The sequence below is a fragment of the Hypanus sabinus genome, chromosome 12, assembly GCF_030144855.1.
Source record: "Hypanus sabinus isolate sHypSab1 chromosome 12, sHypSab1.hap1, whole genome shotgun sequence".
NCBI classification, from domain to species: Eukaryota; Metazoa; Chordata; class Chondrichthyes; order Myliobatiformes; family Dasyatidae; genus Hypanus; species Hypanus sabinus.
Genome location: NC_082717.1, coordinates 69,684,938 through 69,711,735, shown reverse-complemented (window position 1 = coordinate 69,711,735; position 26,798 = coordinate 69,684,938). Strand labels below are relative to the sequence as shown.

The 26,798-nt window shown below is 39.1% G+C and overlaps 1 protein-coding gene across 1 annotated transcript; it reads left to right on the top strand.

The window, feature by feature from the left end:
- Window positions 1-2,157: 2,157 nt before the first annotated feature.
- prokr1b (prokineticin receptor 1b) lies at window positions 2,158-4,945 on the top strand. The gene is made up of 2 exons (XM_059985359.1): window positions 2,158-2,627; window positions 4,273-4,945. The coding sequence occupies exons 1-2, from the start codon at window positions 2,158-2,160 to the stop codon at window positions 4,943-4,945; spliced, it is 1,143 nt and encodes a 380-aa protein (XP_059841342.1).
- The last annotated feature ends 21,853 nt before the right edge of the window (window positions 4,946-26,798 follow it).

The window sequence follows — 26,798 nt, the reverse complement described above, 5'->3', positions numbered from 1 at the left end:
GCCTTCAACATTTGTTTGAAGCAGCATTCACACAATCATATCTGTTAAGTAAGAAACCATGACAAAAGTCATCAAATCAGTGAACGGTCATGCAGAACCTCAGTGTCATTCCATTAGTAAGAAAGTATGACTCCATGAAATGATTGCATGTAGAGCCTTTGTAGGTGTTAATGTATAATGATAACTCAAAAAATCTTATTATTCCATCAATCCTACTCCAAACTATTTTTCTCCCTTTGAAAAATAATAAGTCTATAATTTTCTTTTACTTTATGTAGGACCATTCATAGCAATATAGAATTCCAAAAATAGTTTCCACCCAATTAAGTGTTATGTTCTGGTAACATAAGAGACAAGTCAACTTTAGAACAGATCATTTTCCCTTAAATCTATAATGAGAAAATTATTTTATTCATGAAGTTATATGAGGCTAAATATTGGCTGGCAACAGATTTCCACTGCTGTTGCTGAAATGCCCGTCATGGATCCTTTACGCCCATCTACGAGGTCGACATCTCATTGGAAAAACAGCACTTCTAATATCGCAGAATTCCCTCAAAACTGTACTGGGGCATCAAATGAGATATCATGTAAAACACTTGAGGTGGACATTGAAAATATCCCCTTCTGTCTCAAAGGCCAGAGAGATGGCCCCTCTACCTTGGTAGAGGAAGGAGGATAATAACTAATCGAGTCAGAACCTGTGATGGACTGTCACAAAGTAAGTCCTTGATAATAACATTTTAGCCATTTAATTTAGTTCATGAGAAATTCTGCAGATGCTGGAAATCCGAAGCAGCGCTCACACAAAATGGTGGAGAGACCTGGCAGGTCAGGCAGCATCTATGGAAATGGCAAGTCGCCATTTCGGACCGAGGGCCTTCTTCAGAGTCCTGCCGGAGGGCTCGGCCCGAAACGTCCATTGTACTTTTTACCACAGAGGCTGCTGGCCTGCAGAGATCCTTCAGCATTTTGTGTGTCTTGCTCGGATTTCCAGCATTCGCCGATCTTCTCTTGTTTCAGAGTCCTCCAACATTTTGTGTATGTTGCACTTACTTTAGCATTGCTTCGCGGATAACCAGTTGAACACCAGTATTGGGAGAGACGTTCAAATATTGAAAAGCGGCGCCAAATGTCTCCAGATTCCGAATAGCATTCAAAAATTAAAATTAAATATTTTAAAAAATTAAAATAAAACTTAAGCGCTTTTACGCTTTGGAACCGCAAAAGGGATGTATGTCTCAGGTGTACAAAAGACCAGTTTCAGTTGTGGGGGAATTGCGTCAGAGGCTTCGCTTTGTTGATATTTACCATTGATTGTGGCCAGATGTTGTCCTCCGCAAAGAATCTGATGCAGCAAAATCCACTGTCTCTTTTATCTGTCGAACCTTGCACCGTTCTTCCTCCCACAGGCACTGGCGCATTGCGTGAGGCGAAGACACTGGTCAAGAAAACGCGATGGCCAAGTGCAATCGACAGACCCATGCCGGAGGCTGAAGTGGCGAGGTCGAGTGATAGAACAAGGCTTGGAAAACTGGATAAACTTTAGTCATGGTAACGGAAGATTTCCTCGTATAAGCAGTGAATTTCACAAAAGAGCTGTACGCATTAAAAGCAAAGCTGATGGATCTTTTTAACTATAATGTTCAATAAATGAAATTTTGTTCCTTCAGGAATGCATTAACTTCTGATTTCTGAGACTGCGGATAAATGTTAATGGAAATGCTAATGTTCTGTGTAGTCAATATTGAAAACAAAATCAGCTAAATACTGCATTTCGGTCGTCTAAAATAGTTTTTTTCAGAAAATTAAATATAAACTTGGTTCTATATGACTACCTCTGATGCATATCGCCATTATGAAAACAGTCTTAAATGGTAAAATCTTCTCTTGCAAAATTACTTTGTATTCTCCCCCAGATTTATTACCGAAGTAGAATTTAAGTATATATGCCGTTGATCTTTTTTTTAAAACGACACTGAAGTTTGTTTAGCGATTGTAAATATCTACTACGGTTCGTGTTCCTGGCTGGAATAATTTGTACTATATCTCCAGTGCCGCTCACTATCTAAATGTTTATCTAAGTATTGAGTGTTCTGTTATTTATGTTTATAGTGCTTTCTGCTTTGAAACGCTGGGACTAAAATCGATGCTACAATGGGGGACCGTTGTAACGACTTGCTCGAAGTTTACCAGACCTACTCCGACCAGCTGGATCTGAGAAATCTGCTTCAGTCTCAGAATCTGAGCTGCGAGGACTCTGACTACGATGTTTTACGGTCGGAGAAGCAGGACTTCACGGCAGACCAGACCTTCAGGGCGGCCAGGACAGTTGTCGGGGTCGCGTTAGTCTGCATCATGCTCATCTGCGGTGTTGGTAACTTCATCTTCATCGCCACCCTCGCTCGCTGTAAGAAGCTCCGAAACCTAACGAACTTGCTCATCGCCAACCTGGCCATCTCGGATTTCGTGGTTGCCATTGTGTGCTGCCCCTTTGAGATGGATTACTACGTAGTGAAGCAGCTGTCGTGGGAGCACGGCCACATTCTCTGTGCCTCCGTCAATTACCTCCGGACCGTTTCTCTGTATGTGTCCACAAATGCACTCCTGGCCATTGCCATAGATCGGTGAGTCTTCACACACAAAAAAACAGTTAAACAAAGAGAAGCCGCTTCATTCGGACTGTTGGGTGTGAGTAAACAGGGATGATTTTTGTGAATGAATCGATGTCATTCATTTTGATGCACGTGGCTTATTTTTGGTAGTGAAACAATTTTACAATTTCTTGCACACGGCACGGCAATTTCTTGCACCGGGTTAAGTAGAACCCAGTTTTAAGAGGAAAATGATTTCCATTTCACGCGTTTTCATCGATCACGCTAAATGCTGTCAGCACCAGATGGTACTTTCCTCTCTGAAATCTTCAACTTTCACAAAGATAATACAGAACATGAGGCGGTTCCGTCAACAACAAAGTATCTGGATGGCACAGAATTATTCCCTGTTTTACTCTTTCTTTCTGCCTATCCTCCCCGTAACCCCCCCCCCCCCCACCCCGCCACCTTCCGTTTGTGGAGGCTGTAGGATGAAGTCCGCATTTTCCACCTCCTCCTTAGCAAAACGTTGGGCTTGCCGTTTCATACCAAAAGAAGGAGTTTGTGCTTTTTTAAAACGGCCCCTTTCACTCCGCCGTGGTAAATGTCACGCACAGTGCTGGAATGTGCAGCAGGCCAGGCAGCGTCTGCAGAGAAAGACGCTTCGGGTGGATGGTTAATCTCGCTACACATGCTGCTGAGTTGCTCAGAACTTTCCGTTGTCTCCTTAGCCACAAAATTTTCAACATAATTTCTTTTAGGCGTTTGCAAACCCTGAGTCTTGGATCCCTTCGCTGGATACCCCTGTCTGTCGTTTCCACTTCAGTAAAAAAAATCATCACTTTGCGCTTTAATTTCTTTCGAGTGGATTCACATTCAATTCCTGTACATTTAATATATATATATAGTAAATCTCGCAAACTGTGATATGGCGATAAATAACTACTTACGGGAGGTGAGGTACACATCTTGGCGTGTAGCTGCGGATAACAGTATCACACGGGGAAAGGTTATGTTAGCGATGGACTGTCGCACATATTGTTAAATTACTGACTCAGAAGCCAAGATTGTTCAATGTCATTTCCAGTACGCCAGTGTAAAGGAGAACGAAATAATTATTACTCTGGTTCCGATGCCACGCAAAGTCACAATAAGATGAAGAACACAATAATTTAAAAAACACATAAGAAATGTAAATAATAAGATAACATATACCTAGATTGATTGTATGCCCATAAAGTGACGCCACATAAGGCGAAACTGACGGGAAATGATAAAGTAGTGGTGGTCGGGGTGTGGAGGGACGGGTTAGTGGGTTGAAGGTATTGATCCAACTTACTTTCTGATAGATTACGATATTAATACAGTAATTGATTTAGTGGTAGATCATCTAATAGTGAGTTGTCATGTCATAACAGTATTGTTAAATTTTTGAGTTTCCTGGAGTTTCAACACCAGTCTTATGGAGTTTGATTACTTTCTGATATAGCGGCAAACTGTGGATTATGTATTAATGGGTTTAGATGCTAAATGATTATAAAGTTGTGAAAATCTGTATTGTTTTGGACGAATTGCGGTGTCACATAGTGGCGCATTACCGTTCGATGGGGTGATTCGGCGGTTCTTCATTACAAAACTGTATTTTGATGGGTTCTCGTGTTCCTTCTCTTTACCCCAGGTATCTGGCGATCGTGCACCCACTGAAGCCTCGAATGAATTATCAGACTGCCTGGGTGCTGATCGGTGTGGTGTGGCTCGGCTCTCTGCTCATGGCCATCCCATCCGCCTACTTCGCCGCCGAGACCATCATTCCTCACACCCATGCTCAGGACAAGGTGTTCTGCGGCCAAATCTGGCCCACCGACCAGCAAATATCCTACAAGTCGTACTTCCTGTTCATTTTTATCTTGCAGTTCGTGGGACCCTCAGTCACCATGGGTCTCTGCTATGCTCAGATCTCCAAAGAGCTCTGGTTTAAGCGCGTGCCGGGCAACGAGACTGAACAGATTAGGAGAAGGCTGAGGTGCAGGAGGAAGACTGTGCTCATGCTCCTGGGCATTCTAACTGTTTTCATATTGTGTTGGGCGCCCTATTACGGATTTACAATTGTTCGGGATTTCTACCCGACCCTCGTTCTGAAAGAGAAACACTACATAGCGGTGTTTTACATGGTTGAGTGCATTGCCATGAGCAACAGTATGATTAATACGGTGTTTTTTGTGACGGTTAAAAACAACACCGTGAAGTACTTTAAGGAGGTGGTGTTGCTGAGGTGGAAGTCTACCCAGGGCGGGAGCAGCAAATCGACGCAGGAACTTGACGTGAGGACAACTGGTGGGCCACTATCATAAGTGGTTGACCAAGTTCAGCTGAAAAATGTTTTCAAAGATAAAGGGGCCTACTGACTTAACACTGGTGCATGCTGAGAGACTGGGCTCTGGGTCACCGACCACAGACGGCTGGATTGTGTTTTGTATGGTTTATTGTCAGGGTATGTGGAAGATGTCACTAGTCAATGGTCCTTGTTGTATTGTAAATGTGGGGGCGGGGTAGTTCATTACCCGTGGTCGCCATTTATTTGTACTTTGTCAAACTCAGAAAGATACGCCTATCCCAGGGTTAGGCATATTGTTTCGAAAACTGTTCTTCGGACTACCAACAAATACTCGGATTGTATAGACACATCAGATAGAATTAAACGTTTATAAAGCTTAAACCAAGTGCAATAAAAGTAATAACACGAAACAGATTCGAATCAGTTTTGTAATTGTATATGATACGCATTTGTTCATTAGCTCTATCTAGAGGGGGAAACGAATTAAGCCAAGTGACTACTTAATATCTTGGAATATTCTTCGTTGAGGGAAAAGCAACTCGAGACATCATTCAAGAATAGTTGAGGCAAATATAATTGAAGTGGTTACCCTCGCTGTCTCAATACTCGGTTGCACGTTCTGAATCTGTAAATTGCACCAGTATGGAAGTCCTTTGGATGATTTCTGACCGATTTAAATCAACGTAAGCAAAATTAAAAATCGGTAGCTTTTATTTTAGCTCAGCGCTATTTTGCAGTTAGCCAGTCCGTAGTGCCGATTATAATTTAAATACAGTAATTGTATTTTTAGGAAAATAGATAAGCTAATACCAAAAGATGCTTCTTAGGCAAGAAGCTCTCATTGTGTCGTAAGTCGCTGGGGGCAGAGAAGTGGTATTTGAAAAGCAATTTCTTGAATTCGGAGCAAGGAAACATAGACGTTTTTGCAGCAGGTTCCATATTTAATCTGTATATGTGAAAGGGGTTCTGGTTAAAATGCAATCCCCTTTTGTTGCCCATTTTCCTGAAGGTTGGTTCCGCGTTTTCTCGTCGTCTGCCTTTCACTGCTCATTCTCAATTAGAGCAAAGGGGTATGCTCTAGTAAAAAAAACTGACATTATTTTGATTAAGAACTATTTCAGAAGTCAAAGAGTTTATATGATCTAAAGCTATATTGTCTTTGAAAAGTGAACTTCTGTTTTTAGTAACATTGCCTATTGTAGCCTTTTATAGTTAAAATAAATTATTTAAACTCTTTGGTCTTAATATCTAGTTAAAAATGACCAAATAAATATTTAAGTGTTTACTAAATGCTGTTTTCATTTGTGTGCTTATTTCACGTATGATAATTCCATGAAAGGTCATCTGTCTGAAACGTTTACCCTATTTTTTTCCTTCATCTTAAGTGCTTCCTCGTCCAGCATCTTTGGATTTTATTTCAGATTTCTAGCTTTTACAGTTCTCTCCTTTATATCGTGTCTAGACAAGGGTGGTGCGCATTCATTAGGATATTTTGCACATCTCTCTGGGAGCCATGTTATATAATGTTTCAAGATACCTCAACTTAACTCTCATCTCATTGAGGCCAAAATGAAAAAAAGAATGGAGAATGTTTTCGGGAAAAATGTTTGCAACCAAAATAAGTCACAAGGCTTTCAGCACTGTCAAATAATACAGGTCTTACTCTGTCAATGCATTCTCAGTCACGTAGAAATAATTGAACAATTTTAGTGGTCTTACGTATTGTCTTTGAGCACTATAGCATGAATTCTGCACAGAATATTGACATAAGTAGTCAGGATGAGATGATTACATTAATCACTGGAGCTGTTTCCACAATGAAACCTCACAGATAAAATATTCACTGACAGGCTAGCAATGAACAGAATGAAAACTTAATGGAATTTTACATCAAGATTGCAGACTCTTATTTTTACACATAAGCATACTAATTTAGTAATTTCGAAAAATTATTAAATTGGTTATATTTGGTCTGGTCTCAAATCTACCATGCATATATTATAATGCTAATTATGAGACTGACTGAGAAACTAATCCACCATCATTTATTTCATTTCAGTTTCAAAGATAAAACCAATTATTCTCATTCTCATCCAGATAATGATTTAATATTCCACATTAGACACCGTGCAATATTGATTAATATTTTAGCTGCAGTTTTAATCAAAAGCAAACAAAGGAAAATATTGACAAAAGAACATAAGAAATATTATTGATTTAAAAAATAGAATAGAGTCGTTCAAACAAGTAATAAAAATAATATTAAGACTATTACTGAGAAGGTACAGTTATAACAAAAAATAAATGCTTTGGATACATAATACCTTGGCAAAACAAAATATATGGCAAGGAAGTGAAAGGCTGAGACTGAAATATATGCTGGAAATAGGTTTATGGACTATCTGAGTTTACATGTTTTTGGGGATTAATAAACTTCTCCCTTCTCATGGAAACTTGTCTTCCCACAATAATAGACACATATCCACAGCAAAAAAAAACTATGTTGGTAATAACTGAACTTAAACAATAGTTCTGAGAAGTATTTTATATGCATTTGATGCCCTGTTTTAACATTTTAATTCAATGAAACACAGCAAATCAAATGAAATTAAAGATTATGCAGCAATCATAACATATGCAAATACTAATCTTCCCATCATTTTGTATGGAACACCCATTTTCACAGTCCTCAAACATATTCACACTTTGCTAACAACGTGGATTCAATGTCTTAGGCCCCTTAAGTCTGTTCTGCTGTTCAATGGCTGACCACAGCTCCACTTTTCCATGACATCCTGTATTTATTCATTATGATTACACCATTCTTGCTATTTAATTTGCTGCATGAAATAGTTATATAAGTTAATAAAACATTCTGAACCCAACCTAAAGGCTTCATTTTGGTCAGCAGTTATTATGTGAAGTCTAATTGAAAAACACTATCAACTAATAGGTCACCTCTGTGTCATCACTTTTGGTGACTCCACAGTAAAAATGAAATCTGTACATATTGCATTAAGGTTGGTTAGCATTACTGAATTTAAATCAGATATTTTTGGCATAAGCAATACTTTATCAAAGTTACCTATACACTAGTCAGGTTGGTTTATTGCATACAGTATTCAGTGTGGAAAAAAACATTAAATATTAGTATTTATTAAATAAATAGTAGTTATTAAATTAGTAGTAATTAAATATTAGTAGTTATAACTATATGCAATAACTTTTACTATTTTTCTGCTTTTCTTGTTTAAATCTCTGCAATGTCCTCCTTTCTTGGAGTCATGATCCAATTTTTAAAATCTAAAAAGATTGGTAAGGCAATGAATTACCAAAATAAAATGAAAGGGATTTTGACATTGTGCCTAAAATCTATTATCTTAAGTTTTTCATCTGCTACATGAACATAGTAAATGCCAATGACATTGCTTTCATGGAAGTAAAGTCACATGACCTATTTCCTTCCTATTTGTAATAGGGTAAAATAAGATACCTTTTTTTGCCTCTTGACTTTGTCAGAATGAAATATATATATATACTTCTACAAATTATATCTTTAAAATTTAAATTAGATCTGGTATAGATGCATTATTATTCTTCAAATAAAGCCCCCACTGTCTGTCAAAGTCCATATTGAAATATTTGAGAGAGAGCAAGTACTTGAAAGTTAATGATGATGGTAAGTTTTCAAACAATCCCCTACACGTTAGACAGCTGCAGTTTTGCCATCTAGACCCTACCTTCTTCCCTTCTGGGACCCTCTTACTTCTGCACTTCCATGAAGAATTTATTAAAATGTGCCTTATTTTCCAAATTCCTGGTTGACCCTCTTGATCCATCCTCTTTCTCAATATTAGTACTTTCTTCTGTATCTCTGAAATATGACAGAACATCTAAAACCCTACCTAATCAGAAATTGTTTTTATTGTTAATGTCATTACTGTACAGAGAAATCAGAATCTTTTGTTTTAGATTTTTGGTCCATGTTCTGAATATGCATCATAGATAATTTTTAACAAGTGAACATAAATATCCCTTCACATTTCACATTTTATGCCTTTATGTTGTCTATTGATCCTCTTCATAGTAATAGACTGGATTCAACTGCCGTAAGATATTTGTGAAAGAATTGAATTAGGTTCTCCACAAAGCATTTTTTATAGTCATCTCTCTAAATATGATGGAGAATGTAGTTTTGCATGTATAACAAATCTTCATTTACAAATCATCTCCCATACCTGATATCGGGACATTCATCAGTATTGTATCCAAGTGTTGTGAGTAGTCGTCATTTGAAGATAGTACAAGACTTGATTGTGATTTATGTCCTGACATTATTGCTGAAAAGTAAGTTCACACTTACTATGAGGTGTCAAAAAAGGTCATGGCCAAATGATGGCATTGTCAATATCTGGTGAACTGCAAAGGGGAGATATAAATGTGAAATGGCAGGTAGTATGTACCAGAAATGAGGTCCATACACAGTCAAAGGAACCCAAGTTGGGTATTTCACATCCAACTTGGAAGGAATGAACAAATAAAACACAGCTCTAATCTTGTCATGATAGCAAGAGGACACAGAACAACAAGCTAAATAGAAAGATTAAAAAAAACAAATTTTAGAAAAGTCAGCAGTACACAGAATATATATACGTTTATCCATAGTTGGTTAATCTGAAACCAAATGAGACGTTCACTGTCTGGAACAGAATCTGAATGCAACTATTTATGTGCTATTTAGATTCCTAAAACTTGAAGTATCATCATTATGGCTATTCTGTTAGTGAAGCCACCAGTATGTGTATGGCAAGCTCCAACAAACAACACACTGATGACGAGGTTTTAGTAATGTTGTCTGAGGGACAACATTTGGCCAGGGCACTGCTTTTCTTCACACGAATGAGATGTAGTTATATTCAATTGAAGCTCATCTGAAAGATAGGATCTCCAAAGCATCAGACACTCTCCCTATTTTATTGGAGCATCAACTTACATTCAACTTCTTGGAATGGGGCCTGAACAAATCCATTATATCCTTCCATAAAGATTACCAACTGGTTCATAAGAACAAATAACATGGAAGTCTTGTTGTGATGTGTAAAAGAAACCCCTGTCCATGGCAGGGATTAGTACCAAGTCACATAGTGAACCAAGCCCTCATGTGCTGTGGTTCAATTCCAGCATGGTGTCAAAGTGAAAAACTAGAAAGGGAAATGTGCTTCAGGTAAAGAAGGGCTAATGCTAAACACGTGTAAAGGAAAAGGGAAAAAAAATAAGAGTAAAGCACAAATAATTTGAAGAAAATGAGGAAAACTGTCACACTAATGAAATGTTGCATATACTGGAGAACATTCAGATTGTCCTGCTGGCTGTTTTTCACACTTAGAATGGTTCTTGAATCATTTGTTTCTAACGTGCCTTGCTTACACGCCTCTTTGAGTCAGGACATAATACAGTACAACACAGGAACAGGCCCTTCAGCCCACAATTTTGTATCAAACTAATTAAATTAATCATCAAATGCCCAGCTAAACTAATCCTTTCCTCCTACACAATGTCCATATCCTTCTTTTTCCTGCACATTCGTGTACCCAGCTAAAAGCCTCTTGAACATTCCCACCATGTCTGCCTCCATCACCATGCCAGGCAGTGTATTCCCACCAATGTCCATGTAAAAGGTTTGCCCCTTACATTTCACCCAAACTCAACTCTTCTCACTTGAAATACATGCCACCTGGTATTAAACATTTCAACCTTGGGAGAAAGATACTTACTCTCAACTCTGTCAATGCCTCTCATAATCTTATAAGCCTCTATGAGATCTCTCCTCAGCCTTCACCACTCCTGAGAAAACAACCCAAGCCTGTTCAACCTCTCTTAGCACGTGACCTCTAAGCCAGCAGGATCCTTTTAAAACTCTTCTGCACCTTCTAAAAGCTTTGACATCCTTCTTATAATCAGAAATGAATGCAATTCTCCAGATGCAGCTTATCAAGAGTTTTATAAAGCTGCAAATTAACTTGCTGCCTCTTGAACTAATAAAGGCATCTTACATGCTTTCTTCACAACCCCGTCAACCTGGGCAGCCACATTCAGGGCAGTATGAACTTGGACCCCATGATCCCCCGGTACATCAACACTGCTAAGGGTCTCTTTGCATTTGATCTCCCAAAGTACAACATTTTACATTTGACTGGGTTAAACTCCATTTGCCATTTCTCCACTCATATCTACAACTGATCTATTGCCTGCTGTATCCTTTGCCAGCCTTGTATGCTATCCACAACACCAGCAAACTTTGGCAAAACCTTATAAACCACCAATCTATATTCTCATCCAGGTCATTTATATACACACACCACAAACCACAGAGGTCCTTGTATGGTTATCTGTAGAGCACATTAGTCACAGACTTCCAGTCAGAATAAGTCCCATCGACCACTATCCTCTGTCTTAGTTTCATTGGGCAATTGATTGCAAATACCCTACTAAAATCCATATAGAGAACATCCACAGATCTACCATTCGCCATTCCATTTTAGGGATTCTTTGGCTATTTGTCATTTCTGATATTCATGCAAAATCTACCATTCTACTATGTAATTGTATTGTTTCTACTCCATAAATCCCTTATGCCATAACTGTTCCTTATCTCCCCCCACTCCACCGCAGCATACATACTCCCCCTCACCTTCTCTATCCTCACACTGTACTACTTTCAGAAATTTGGACAGTAATTCCAATTAGGGACTCATATCATTTGCCTTGACTTGGGTGGCATAATGTCATAACAGTCAGTCTAGCTGCCTTACTCCTCCAGTGATGCAGGTTCAGTTCTGACTATAGGTGCTATCCATGTGGAGTCCTTGTGACCATGTGAACGGTTTTTCCAGGTGCTCTGGTTTCCTCCCACATCGAAATGACACACTAATTTTGGCAAATTCTTTGGTGATGGTAATAGTGCGCAGTGTGTGAATGTATGCGTCTGTGTGTGGGTGGGGGGGTCGTGATAGGAAAATGAGGGTAGAGTTGAGGGGCATGTGAGAGACCATAGGTTAAAGGGGAATAAGCAAGGCAATGGGATTCTCAGACAGTTGGCGCAGAACCGCCTCATTCTACACTTTGAGCGACATAGACAAGCTTTATGTTCACTGACTTATTCTCAGGCTGAGCAAGTTTTAAGGTGAGAAAGCAAATATTCAAAATGGACCTGTGACCAATATTTTCACTCTGAGGGTGATGGATATATATGGAATGCACTACCAGAAGAAGTTGTAGAGAAGGGCACAATTATAATGTTTAAAAGACACTTAGACAGGTATATAGATAGATAAGGTTTAGATTGGTATGGGCCAAATAGGAATAGTTGGTTTAGACATCTTAGTCAGCATGGATGGGTTTGTCTGAAGAGCCTACTTCCATGTTGTATAGCTCTGTGATTCTATATACTCTATTTCCATTGAGTGGACACCCTTGCTTATTTTTTCCATATGATGAATCATTCCAGAACCAAATCATCTCAGAGAATGCTGTTTGTGGGTTTAAGAAAGTTCCTGAATTGTGTTTCATAGCATGGATAGCCTTTCACCATTTTTGCCATTTGTGCTTGTTCCAATCAAGTGATAATGATGGTGTTTATAATTCCGTTTAACTCAAAATATGCATGGGTAATAGTAAAAAAATCCATAAAAAAGGTAAGATTTTCAAGTATGCCATCAGGAGAAGTTTTAAATGTAATTAAGTGCAAGCTCTTTCCATATGAAAATAAAGATGTTTAGTGCTGCAGATTTACAGAAGATGTTTCTTCTGTACATCTACACAAGCTGCAAAGGGTTGTAGATTTAGTTGGCTCCATCATGGGTGTTAGCCAGCCCACCATCAAGGACATCTTCAAAAGGCCATGCCTCAAGAAGGTGACATCCATCATTAAGAACGACCTTCACCCAAGACATGCCCTCTTCCCATTACTACCAATAGGGGGCGACTACAAGAGCCTGAAGACATACTCAACATTTTAGGAACAGCTTCTTTCACGCCGCCATCAGATTTCTGCCACGAATCCCTGAACACTACCTCACTAATTTTCTCTCCTTTTATTTATGTATCTACTTATTTTACTCATTATAACAGTTTTTACTGTATTGCACCGCACTGCTGTCGCAAATGACAAGTTTCATGACATACGTCAGTATTAATAAACCTGATTCTGATTCTTTTTTCTTTCTGAGCTGCAGTCCTGAATCATGGACCATTAATATAAAACATGGCAAAAGGTATCGACAAACATAATAAAAATTTCTGCTAAATTCCAGGGAGTAATGAAATGCCATAGGGGATATTTTACATAAATATCATAGATGTCTTTCAGAAAAAGGTTGATAAATCTGTAACAGAAAGAAAGACATGTTGTTAAATTAAGGTGAGAAAAACTGAAGTAATTCTCATTTTGACCAGTTGGGTGAAGTAATAATTCAGATGATTCTTTGCAATCCCATATCCATCAGACAGGCAAATTAGGAGAAATATTCAGTGGTTCTAAAATAAATCCATGTATTGCAAACTTTAATTTCTGTCAAATCCAAGATTTGGTCTGAAAATGTGTTGACTTAATTTAGAGACAGATGAAAAATGGAATATGATAGAAATCAATTGACCTTTGGATCTTAAGGAAATAGTGGGAAATGTACCGGTAGTTACAGCAGGAAAGCGGTGTTGAAGTGAAAAGTGGGGCTGTGATCTTATCACACTGAGAGAAGGCAGTAAACAATGAATGACTTACTCCTGCCTTTAGTCCTCATGACCTAATAGTTTTGTAACATGTGAGTCATTCTGTATAGGTTAGTATATTACAAGGCTGCATCCATGTTTCAGGCAACAGTGAAAACTTGCACCATTGAGATTCCTCCAGTCGCAAAAGCAAAATTACCCAAGGGACCAAAGATTTTTTGGCAGCAGTGTCCGCAGATGGTTCTTTTTGTCAGCCTTTCAGATCATTCACCTCCTTGACATTGTTCTGTACTACATGTACATGGTGAATTTTCTCTGTAACATTAAACCTTGGGCTGCTAATTTTAAGTTAACTTTCTGAATTAATGGAAATTTTATGTATTTCAAATAGAACTAATAGTTATGTGTAAAACTACAGATTTAATCTTATTTATGAGTTTTGGTGCTCCTATTTTGCTTCCTTGTCACATTCCTAACTTCCTGTATAAGCAATTATGTAGGTGCAAAATAAAACACTGCAGATGGCGATGACAGATTAGACCTACTTTGTAGTCAGCAGAGGTCAAGATAGTTTCCCTCTTGCTTCAGCTGGTGACTCTTTGACCTCCCTCATCAAAATGGGGTTAATGACATTTTTGGACTTGGTCTGGATCAAGAGCATGGGAGCATTTCTGTGCTGTCCAATGCTGAGACTCAATAGCTCTATGACAACAAGGGCTGTTGTTAAGCGCAATGCTAAATTCTTCAGTTAATGCCTCTATTAGTTACATAAATCAGGGGTGTTACCCACAGGGTGATTTGGGTTTTCTGCTGCATCCTGCGCCTTTGCTGTGCAATGCTGTCAACAAGTGGGAGCTTCCATCACCTCATGAGAAAGAAGCTGATGATGCACAAGGAAAAAGCAGTAGAATGATAGTACACTTTGGCAATAGGTAATTGGTGAAGCAATCAGGGCTACACCCAGGGGGTGTTTTTAATCCCATAATTTAAATGAAAAAGTGCCAGAGGCAGGACCACCAATACACTTCTAAAGCAAATTTTCAAACAGTTGAAGAGAACATTTGCAGGGCTAGAGATAGATGAATAGGAGTCATTGAAGCACTTTCATAGTGCTGATGTAGGTGTGAATAGCTTTCTGTTGTGTTCTAAATTTTCTTTTATTCTAAAACCATTCCTTGTACCAAAGCTCTTAAGTAAAAATGCTTCATCTGGCACCGCCCCTCCATTAAAATTCTTTCATTGACCCAGACATCGACACTGAGATAGAACACCACAATCTCTGATGGTGGAACTGCTGTAGTTTGCAAGGACAGAGGGGTTAGAGGTAGGTGTGGAAAGAAGGGATGAGACTGAGAGAAAGGGAGTTAGATAAGATGGGTTCTCAGAGGCAGGAATAGAGATAACAGAACCTGGAGAGTGTTGAAACTGGAGCTGGGTTTAGGGGCAGCAATAAAATTTGGCGTGATAGTACAACCGAAGAAAGGGAAGCAGTAGAAGCAGCTAAGCAATGGTCTTAATCACGCTGGCAAAATATAATATGAGATCCTTGCAACTGTTTTTGGAGGAGTCAGAAGTGACAGTTCTACACAATTAGTTAACACTGGGAAAAGAAACCAGGCAGCTGGGTGGGAAGGGGATAGGTAGTTATCAAAGTTCAAGGAAAGACTGACCAAAGCTCTGAGGTAATGAGGGGGTAGATTTTGATGTTCCAGTTAGGGTTGTCAAAGAAATTATATGCATGCCAGGGGGAAGACAATGGGAGATCAATAGCACTTCTAGGAAATTTTTGGTTACTGCTCATAATTCATACCCTTCAGAACTAACATATATTGTCCTGTTAGCTACGGCTTCATTCTTCAGTTGAACCCTCCATCCATGCTGGTATTGAGGGGACTACATCACAGGAAAGCCCTCCTCACCACTGAGCACATCTACAAGGAGTGCTGTCACAAGAAAGCAGCATCCGTCACCACCCAGGCTATGCCCTCTTCTTGCTGCTGCCATCGGGAAGAACGTCCAGGAGCCTTAGGTCCAACACCACCAGTTTCAGGTACAGTTATTACCCTTCAACCATCAGGCTCCTGAACCAGGATGGACAACTTCACTCCCCTCAACAATGAACTGATTCCACAAAGGACTCTGCTACTCATGTTCTCAGTATTATTTATTTATTGATTATCATTTTTTAGTGTGTGTGCATTTGCACAGTTTAGTCTTCTTTTGCACATTGGTTGTTTGTCACTCGTGTGAAGTTTTCCCAGTCGTTCTACTGTATTTCTTTGTTCTATGATGAACGCCTCCAAGAAAATGGATCTCAGGATAGTATGTGGTGATGTATACGGCACATATTTTGAGAATAAGTTTATTTTGAACAGAAGGGGATAGTTACATTGAACTTGGGTGTCAGCTGTGACTCTTGATAGGATTCCTGTGTTTGAGTCAGAAAGTTGTAGCATCAGAAAATACATGATCATCAACAAAATGAGACTGGCACTGTTGTGAGGGAGTCAGACACTCCATTTTGCCATAGGGAATTAACTCTCCATTTTGCTGTAGGGAGCTAGACACTCCATTTTGTCATATAACCATATAACAATTACAGCATGGAAACAGGCCATCTCGGCCATTCTAGTCCGTGCCGAATGCTTACTCTCACAGGGAGTTAACACTCCATTTTGCTGTAGGGAATTGGACACGCCATGTTGCATTCTGCTGTGCTGAGTGGACATAAAAGAACTCATGAAAATGGGTCAATGTTGGTGACTTGATCAATATTTATCCCTTAAATATCATTACAAAGAGATAATATGGTATTTATTAAATTTCTATTTGTAGAACTTGCTGTTCAGAAATATCCATCGCTTTTCATATATTTTAGTGCTGACTGCACCTGAAATATCCAAGTATATTTATAGCTTTAATACTCCTCAAAAGAAATACTGACTATGAATACTGACTATAAATCCACGGCACTTATTTTTTCTAATACTTTAAATCATGAAGTGTCACCTACTCTTGTCTTTGATATATTTTAGCTGTCTCTGTTAATCCTCCCTCTCCCTTGTTTGAGATATCTGAAAGAGCAAAGCATATGTCTGTCTTTAGAAAGCTAATAAGTTCAATCCCAAAAGAAATACAGATCAGATGCCTACTGCCAAAAAATGTCAAGGCTTCTGGAAATTTCAGTACCATGAGTTTCTTCTATATATTTACAATCTTTCATGGGCAACTGCCTAACTGCGAGTAAAGGTCAAAGCTAACCCTTTAACAGAGTATTGAATTGTGTCCTCTTTGGAAGGCTGCCTGCTTGGCTGGTTATTGAACTCAGACCGTGATTTCTTCAAAGCTAAATGAAAATATGATTTCTGATTCAAGCTAAACAAAGTGACTTCAGGAAACTTGTGATGTTTCAGAAAAGCTGCTGGACGGGCTGACTGAATTTGTTGCTTGCTGACAAGTTACATGATATGGTGAAACTGAGGGGAATGGTCTGTAAATATACAAAGCTATACAATGTGCAAATAAACATTGTTAGAGGAAGTGAAAAATTAACATTTGGGATGCCAAAATCTTAAAATTTGCCTTAACAATACTGAGTGCACAATGTTTTTATATTGGACAGATTTTGTTGTCATTGTTTAAGCCCATCACCTGCACTGGGGTATAGGCCGCCAACAGCACCTTGCCAGAGTCCCTGTCCTGGGCCAGTCTTTCAAGCTGTCCCCAGGTGTAGCTGCCCTTCAAAGGCCCTTCCTCTCCCAGAGTTGGAGCTTCTGTTGGCATTTCTATAGCTCTGGATTTTTATGGGGTGGGGTTGCTGGCCCCATGCCTAGGCCTCTGCATTTTGCAGCCAGGCTTGGGACCGTCCATGGTGGAATATGCTTCAGTTCTATTTTAAATCAGTAATGTAATCCAGGTTACAGCTAGGAGTTACAACTCTCTGTGAATCATTGCAGTCAGGCTGAAACACATTAATATTACCGCATTCTGATCAAGTGACCTGCAGTTCAGTCAGGTTGGAGGAAGTCAATGGCTCAGTGAGTCAAATGTCATCTAGTGGGAAGTGAGGGGAGGAAGTGTCCATATTTCAGATTGTGACAAATAGGCTTAGAGGAGGGAGATTGAAACACCAATACCCAGGAACAGAAAAGGCTACAGAAAGTGAAGGATACAACCCAGTCCATCACAGGCAAAGCCCTCCTCACCATTGAGCATATTTACATGAACTGCTGCCACAAGAAAGCATTCATCATTAAGGAATGCGCCCCCACCTCACAATCCACGTCATGCCCTCTTCGCAATACTAACATCAGGCAAAAGGTACAAAAGCCTTAGGACCTACACCACCGGATTCAGGAACAGTTATTACCCTATAACCGTCAGGCTCCTGAACTGGCATGGATAACTTCAATCGTCACGACTCTAAACTGATTTCTGTCACCTACAGATTTGCTTTCAAGAACTCTTTACAACTCATCTCCCCAGTGTTAGTTTTTATTTGCACAGCTTGTCTTCCTTTGCACATCGATTTCTTGTCAGTCTCTGTCTGTTTTGTATAGTTTTCCATAAATTCTGTTGTATTTCTCTTTTCTTCCTGTAAACGTCTGAATAAAAATGGATCTCAGGATAGGATATGGTAATATTTATCGACTTTGATAATAAATTTACTTTGAATGTTTGAGTTTTCCTCTTTTTATTCCTTCCCCCCCTAGAGGATCTTCTTAGTTTATTTGGTTCAGAGTCCATCATTGTCACTGTCTTGTATTTCCAGTCCAATCAGGTTTTAATACTGCAAGTGCCATGTTCAGGCTGTTATTCAAAGTCTAAAGGATTGAACTGGGACTTGCTGTTCTGAGAGCTGCATTTTTGTAAACCAAATCTTCCTGTAGTTACGAGCAAGTCTGGCTTTCAAACCAATATAAATCAATAAAAAACACCATTGCCTAGAAATCAGACTATATGGTGCCACATTATCTGGTTTCTCTGAAAAATGAGCTGTGAAAAACTAATGGAGGTATGCCACAATTCGCAGAAGTTGCTATTTTTGTTTCAGTTTTAACCTTGCAAATCTTGTCAAGGGTATTTTCCTGCACTGATCCCAGCACTGAGAACCACAGTCCAGCAGGCCCCTTTAAGTAACTTATTTCCTGGCTGTCTTTTTGGCCCCTATCCCTTCCACATGGTACCAACTCCCATTGACCCCACCCTCAACAAACACGACTTCCACTGGTTTGACCAGCTCCCCTAGTGGTCACCTGACTCCCCCAGCTAATCAGTTCTACCAGAACTTCACCAACCTAGCAGCAGCATTGGAGGGAAAAATTAATTGAAGTTTATGATATTATGAATGCTTAGGTAGAGTAAAAAGGAAGGATTATTTTATTTGAATGGGAACTTCCTAGCAGGAGGTTAAGCAAAAAAGGAAAGTTTTTTTCACTTATTTGTAGCTATATTTTACCTAAGTCATACATACTTCATATCACTTTATTTCAAAGGTTTTGACCATTTCTTGATATTTTATTGTTAGTAATTTGATTTTTAATAGTTGGAATGGCTTTTACATTTTTATTTATGCCAATGTTTTAGTTTGAGAATATCACTTGATTTTTGGAATTAAAACTTCATGCAATGCCTCAAAGACCACTTCTGTTCTGAAATCTCATCTTTTGTTTTGTCATTTACCGCTCTTAGTCAATGTACTTTATGAGCTTGCTCTAACTTATATCAGTGTGATCTGGGCAGGCGTGCATTGGCAGTAATTCTTACTGCAGTACCATGGTTATTGATTCTTGTTAATAATTTTGGATGCAATTTACTTTTGCTTGTCACTTGTAGTAAAATATGCTTTAAAGGATTACGCTTACACTTCAAAAGAATTCTTCCCAAGAATATATTTTACAGAAAATCTCAGCCTTCTGCATTAACAAATCTCGGCTAGGTTTGCAAGCTATTCAATCAAGTCTGAGTAGTCTCACTGGTGCAACAGCAGGTTGACCATATCTTCTGTTGCTTTTTAGGTTTGACATTTAGATTTTGGCCAGCCAAATGCAACAAATAGTTTGGCAATTAATTGGAATAATTTATTAACTTCCAAGAAGTTTTTTTTTCAATTTGTAGTATCCATGCTATCAAATTCACTGAAGGGAATAATCTAGCAGAATGGAGACAATTAAAATGGGTTGGCTGATGAATCATACCACTTGTATTCCTAAAATTCACTTTATTTTCATCATGAACAATATAAAGTGGTTTTTAAAGAAAAGTAGATGCTAAATAAGATTAACAACTAATAAATTAATTAATTTGCAAAGACTGCTTCTTAGCAATGAAGTAACAAATGATCATCTCCCTCTTTTAAACACCTCACAAGGAATTCACTTGTAAGTGTTTCAACTCCAAGTTGTGGAAAATAGTGTATGAAGCCTACCTCATATTGTTAGCTTTTTTAAAAGAAAATTGTGTGCATTTTGGGCCAAGGCTGTTCCCAGTCTTAATGTAGGGTTTTGGCCCAACATGTTGACTTTTTATTCCTTTCCATAGATGCTGTCTAGCCTGCTGAGTTCTGCCAGCATTTTGTGTTTTTTATGTTGACTTTTTATTCCTTTTCATAGATGCTGTCTGAGCTGCTGAGATCCCCCAGTGTTTTGTGTTTGTTACTGTGATTCAAAATAAACAAGGTACCAGAGTCGCAAAGGAACCAAAGGATGTCTGAATTGCTCAAACAAAAGGAAACTGAGAAGTTCAATGAACTTATGTTTTATGATTCCAGAATTCAAAGTCACTGAAATGTCCACATAATACAAAATCTATCTCTACACTGAATCTCAAAGGCTGAGGCCGAAACACATTGTTTCTGGAGTGGAGGCAAGGAAGTTTGAACTGTTTTTCATTAGTCCTGCAAATTAGCTTAATTCCCAAGGGAAGCTCACTACAGGTAAGATACAGTGTTATAGTGAGAAAAAATGACAATTGTGAGGCAATAACAGCATTGCTTGATAAGTCTACACTAAGACTGAGTTTATTGTGGATCCTTTGGTTAGAATCATAATTCGCTTGCTATTATGAAGCGGATATGAGATGGACTTGTGCTGGCAGCTAAGTTTAATAAGGATGCTCCACAATCTCCCTCAGTTAATTGAGTTACTAGCATTTTTGAGGTTAAAGAAGAACATGTATATTAGTTGATGATCCTCCTTGCACTTCTCTTGGAGTTAAGGCAAAATGACAGCCCTGTCATTATATCTTTTGATAGATGGATCAAATCATCACTACAATTTGGGGAGGACCTGCTTAATCAATGGTAAAAGTTAATTGAGGAGGAACCTGGCTGTGACTGGATTTGTCCTCTATCTTAAAGGTTTTCAGTACTAATCATAGACAGGTGCTTAAAAACACTAATCAACAATAATTGATATCCTTTTTAGCTTTTGTGACAGGAATAAATTGAAATAACGATATAATGTGTCCAAATTGGGAAATCCTAAGTATTCCTGGTCATCTAGTTGTGCTGATGATTTTGTAGAATGGTATTCCTTGATGCACATCTTAACTAATATGGAATAACTTTGCTGAAATTCTAATATTTTCTGTCAAATAATCAAAACAAATCTAGTAGGTCTGAGTGTAAGAAAGGAAGAGTGAGGCCATTAAATGGGATACCAATAAACTACACATATGCAAAGATGGAGAGCAGCAACTTGAAGAATTTTCAAAATAAATGCCTTGATGATGTATGAAATGGTTGACTTCTTTGGTTGCTGCTTCTGGCAGTGAATTCAAGGTCAATCAAGAGTAACCGGTAATAACTATGCACAATTATAGACTGCTCAACAATGCATGCACTTAACTCCAGTTTAAAGTTGGTAATATCCCCTGTAGCACAGCCAAGAAACAGTTCATAAATCTACATTATCCGGTAGAAAAATAGCTCTGGTGAAGATAAGTAAACAGCAACTTCTATAAAAATTAAACAAACCATAAGGTATGAAAATTTGGGAAAATGATTTTTGGATTGTGGATAGTTTTATTTTTAGTGTTAGCCAATTTAAATATCATTTAGTATTACTATGCCTTGGCCTTTTCCAAGATTGTATTGCTGACTTGATTATAGCAGAAACCCTTGGGCAGAGGACAAATCTGCAAGGTTTTAAGAACTTTCAAACATTCTGCAATTATTAAGGTAGGATGTACAATACCCTGGAACTTTGGCATCATAACTGGAATTATTTTTACTGCAAAATAATTGACAACATTCACACCAATTTTGTGTTCAATGAATTCTGGCGAAGTTTTATGATATTCCATTTAGTGTGTGCTGGAACGGTACATCCACATTTGCTGATGTTATAAAACTGAATTGGCGAGTGGGCTGTGAAGAGGACAAAGAATCCATCCAACGATATAGGCAGACAAAGCAAGTACTCAAAAATTTAGAGCAAAATGTAATTGTTTGTTCAGAAGAAGTGAAAATATAAACTGTAATTGATGTAAAACTATAAAATATTGGAACAGCTATAAAATACAAAGAGTGTGAATTCCTCAAGCAATTAGGATAGTAAATGTCATGTTGTTCTTTATTAAAATGGCTATAAAACAAGAAAAGGAAATGCTACCATTGTATATCTCTAAGATACGCAACTAGGCTACAGTGTATAGTTTAAATCTCATTCCAAAAGAAGATGTACTCTCCTTGGGCTCCTTTAGAAGCTGCAACAAGAGTTCATTAGATTTGTTCCTCCGTTGGGACAATAACCCTGATAGGAGGGATCAAGTGCCCAGTAGCATTGAGAGGAGTAAGAGGTCTCCATGAAATGCATAAGGTTCTGAAAACTGCTCACATAATGCATGCTGAAAGGTTGCCCCTCTGGCAGGAGATATTAAGACAAAGGGCCATCACTCTAAGATATGGAATCAAGCAGATGAAGAGAAACTCCTTCATTTGGGATTGTGATGTTTCGTAACATTTGCCTTGACATCACTGAATAATTAAGCTTTGGGCATATATTGGAGATATTGAGCAAATGTTACCTCCTAAATAAATTAAGAAATATGAAAATTAGGTGGAAAAGTGATGGAGGATTAATATTATTAAACGTTATTTATTTGTTCATTTTGGAGATACAGCACAGAATAGGCTCTTTTGGTTCCAGGAGCCACATTACCCAGCAACCCCTCATTTAACCCTTGCTGAATTACAGAAGAATTTACAATGACCAATTAACTTACTAACTGGTACACCTTTGGATTGTGGGAGGAAAGCAGTGCTCGCGAAGAAAACCCATGCATCCCACAATGGCAGTACAAACCCCTTACAACAAGGTGATAGGTGAATCCTGAAGAGGGAGGGATCAAGTAAAGAGCTAAGAAGTTGATTGGTGAAAGAGACACAGGGCTGCAGAAAGGAGAATCTGATAGAAGAGGACAGAAAGCCATGGAAGAAAGAAAAGGAGGAGGAGCACCAGAGGGAGGCAATGGGTGGGCAAGGAGATAAGATGACAGAGGGTAAAGGGGATGGGGAATGGTGAAGGTGGGGAAGAAGGGCATTACTAAAAGCTTGAGAAAGCGATGTTCATACCATCAGGCGGAAACTACCCAAAAGGAATATAAGGTGTTGTTCATCCAAACTAAGTGTAGCCTCATCATGACATGGAGGAGGCCATGGATAGACATATCGGAATGGGAATGGGAAGAGGAATTAAAATGGGTGGCCTCTGGGTGATCCTGCTTCTGGTAGACAAAGCCGCCTCCGTGGCAGCGGGATCCCACCTGCAAGCACGTAGTTCCTTCCCCTTGCCTTCCCACTTCCTGCTTTTCGCAAGGATTGCTCCCTACGTGACTTCCTTGTCCATTCGTCCCTCCCCATTGATCTCCCTCTGGGTAGCCTCCAACCTGATGGCATGAACATTGATTTCTTGAACTTCTGACAATGCTCCCCCCACCCCCCCCCCGCCCATCCTTACCACCTTCACCATTCCTCATTCCCCATCTCCTTTTCCTTCTCTCATTTTATCTCCTTGCTCACCCATCACCTCCATCTGGTGCTTCCCCCCACCCCCCCGTTCTTTCTTCCATGGTCTTCTGTCCTCCTCTGAGATTCTCTCTTCCCTTATCCAGTCCTGTATCTCTTTCAACAATCAACTTCCAAGATCTTTACTTCATCCCTCCCCCTACTGGTTTCACCTATCACCTTGTGTTGCTCTCCCTTCCCTCCGCCTTTTAAATCTACTCCTCAGCATTTTTTTCTCCAGTTCTGCTGAAGGGTCTCAGCTCGTAACATCGATTATAGTCTTTTCCGTAGATGCTGCCTGGCCTGCTGAGTTCCTTTAGCATTTATTTGGATTTCCAGCATCTGCAGATTTTCTCTTGTTTGTCTCTGCTGCGCTGACCTTTTCATTGAGTATGACATCCCATTTCAATGCAATAAGTCAGATATGCTGGTACGTGATCTCCGGCTAGCCTGACTTCCACGTTTCAATGCTCATGTCATAGAGGAGCTGAAGAGCGAGTCGCAGATGGACAGTTATTGTTCATGGAACCACTAGCTCAACTTCATTGCAATCCAACCTAACAAAATGCAACATATTTCCCAAGCTTGCTTTAGCTTGAATTGCAGTTTCTATATGTGATGCAGCCAGTTTGCCTCTCAAGTGTTTCGTCCCAAGAGGAAATTCAATACCTTGCATATTGCTATGTAATTAGGAGGAGGTGGCTAGAGCTGCTCTTTTCCTTGGACTACTGTGCACACTATGTGTTTTTGAACTATGGGGTTTCCATCAGCCGAAGGTGGTTTTAGGATCAACTTTCATATAGCTCTTAAAGAAGCAAGTAATTAGGCTAAAGAGAACAGATGGGATGCAGACACTGGATCATATTTGTGCTAAAGTGCTTTGGGGAAGTGCTAATCTCAATGAGGCGAAGCTTTCCTAATGATGTTTAAAGCATATTGTAAGAATTGATCTACCTATTCTTAATATAATTTGTGTGGATAAGGGACAACTGAATTGGGTAACCCTGATGCTATTTGCAGATGCAGATTTTTGTTTTTTAACACATGTGCAACACAATCTTTTAAAGTATTATTGCTATTTATCCCAACCTGTAATATGCCAGTCTTGCAGGTTCTTTAGGGGAAAGTAACCTAGTGGAAGTTTCTCACGTATTGGTCAGCTGCTTTCCATTCAGTTTGGTGAGGGAAAGCTGAGGGGGAAGAGGTTAGGATACCTCAGTCAGTCTCAGTTACCCAATGATGTTTGGTGCCAAGTTTAAGCATATCTGAATTGGCCAATTTCTTCCCAAAATAATGCTTTTCAGTTATATATAACTTGAAGCTCTTGAAGGATGTGAGTTATAAAGATGGAGCATCCATTACACAGAACTTGTTCCTTTGTACATGTTGTGCTGCACTCAGCTGACCACATAAACATAGCAGGTGTTGACATTTTCTACAATATCTGCCACAGTATTTAAGGAGGTACTGGAGTCATACAAAATGTAGTCAGCTGAATCCATTGCAACAATAAGGGCCCAGTTTATTCTAATCCTACAATGGTCCCACTTCATTTTCCCATCATTTAGCTGCTCCTGTTTACAGAGCCAGTTTCCCCAGGAAATGACAGATGGATGGGAAGCTCATGTATGTTAACTTAGCCGCTGAAAATTGTTAATGATTTTCACATGAGGGCCAGACCTCTTGTTTAGAGGGGGGAGTGGTAGGTGGGACATAAAGATTCATGAGTTTTAAGCAGTCTGTCTCTCCTGCCCTTCCTGCTGTTTAACCAGTTTGCAGTTGAACTGATAATTTGACTCCATTCCCCACCCATTTCTTTATTCCTTTTTTTTCATATAAAGGTAATTTCTGAATATATTTGTTGACATCCATGGCCTCGTGTGAATCAAGATTTTCAATAATTTGGGCCATCCTTAACTACCCTAAGTTAAATAACTAAGTATCAACTGGAATATTCATTCATGGGCATAGCATTGATGATGCTCCTTAAATTATTTATATTTCCAAAATTCAGGAGGAAAGAAGAATGTGCATCCACTGTCTAATGACCATAAGACATAGGAGAAGAATTAGGCCATTTGGCCCATCGAGTCTACTCCACCATTTAATCATGGCTGAGCCTTTTTTATCTCCTCCTCAACCCCAGTTCATGGCCTTTGCCGTAACCTTTGATGCCATGTCCAATCAAAAACATATCAATCTCTGTCTTAAATACACCCAATGACCTGGCCTACAAAGCTGCATGTGGCAACTTATTCCACAAATTCACCACCCTCTTGCTAAAGAAATTTCTCCACATCGTTGTTTTGAATGGACGCCCCTATATCCTAAGGCTGTCCCCTCTTTTTGGACTCTCCCACCATGGGAAACATCCGTTCCACATCTACGCTGTCTAGGCATTTCAACAATTGAAAGGTTTCAACAAGGTCACCCCCCCCCCCATCCTTCTAAATTCCAGCAAGTACAGACCCAGAGCCATTAAATGTTCCTTGTATGATAAACCTTTCATTCCTGGAATCATCCTTGTGAACCTCAGCTGGACCCACTCCAATGCCAGCACATCTCTTCCAAGATGAGGAGCCCCAAAACTATACACAATTCTCAAGGTGAGGCCTCACCAGTGTCTTATAAAACCTCAGCATCATACACCTGCTCTTGTATTCTAGACCTCTTAAAATGAATGCTAACATTGCATTTGCCTTCCTCACCACCATCTCAGCCTGAAAGCTAACCTTTGGGGCGTTCTACACGAGGGCTCCAAAGTTTGTTTGCAACTCAGATTGTTGGTGGATTTGAATTTGCACGTGGGCTAGACCATATTGGGATGATAGATTTCCTCCCATAGGGGATATCAGTGATCAGATGGTACATTTTTATGATAACCCAGTAGTTCTGTTGCTGCCATTACTGACACTAATTTTTAGTCAATTTAAATTACAAAGTTATCTTGCAATTTCTAATTTCCAAAGAGTCAATTGACCTCAATAATTCCAAAATATGGTCCAGTGATTATTTTTAACCCTCTAATACAATAAATGAAATATGTAAACAATAGACTCACAAAACAAGAACTAATGATGGTTTTGAGTAACTACTGCTATCCACCATTACTATACTAAGGCCACGCACAATTTAA

What these genes read in the sequence shown, in the direction of transcription:
- prokr1b (XM_059985359.1), top strand. Translation starts at nt 2,158, where the DNA reads ATGGGGGACCGTTGTAACGACTTGCTCGAAGTTTACCAGACCTACTCC. An exon ending in CTGGCCATTGCCATAGATCG is followed by an intron (nt 2,628 to 4,272) that starts GTGAGTCTTCAC and finishes TCTTTACCCCAG; the next exon opens with GTATCTGGCGATCGTGCACC.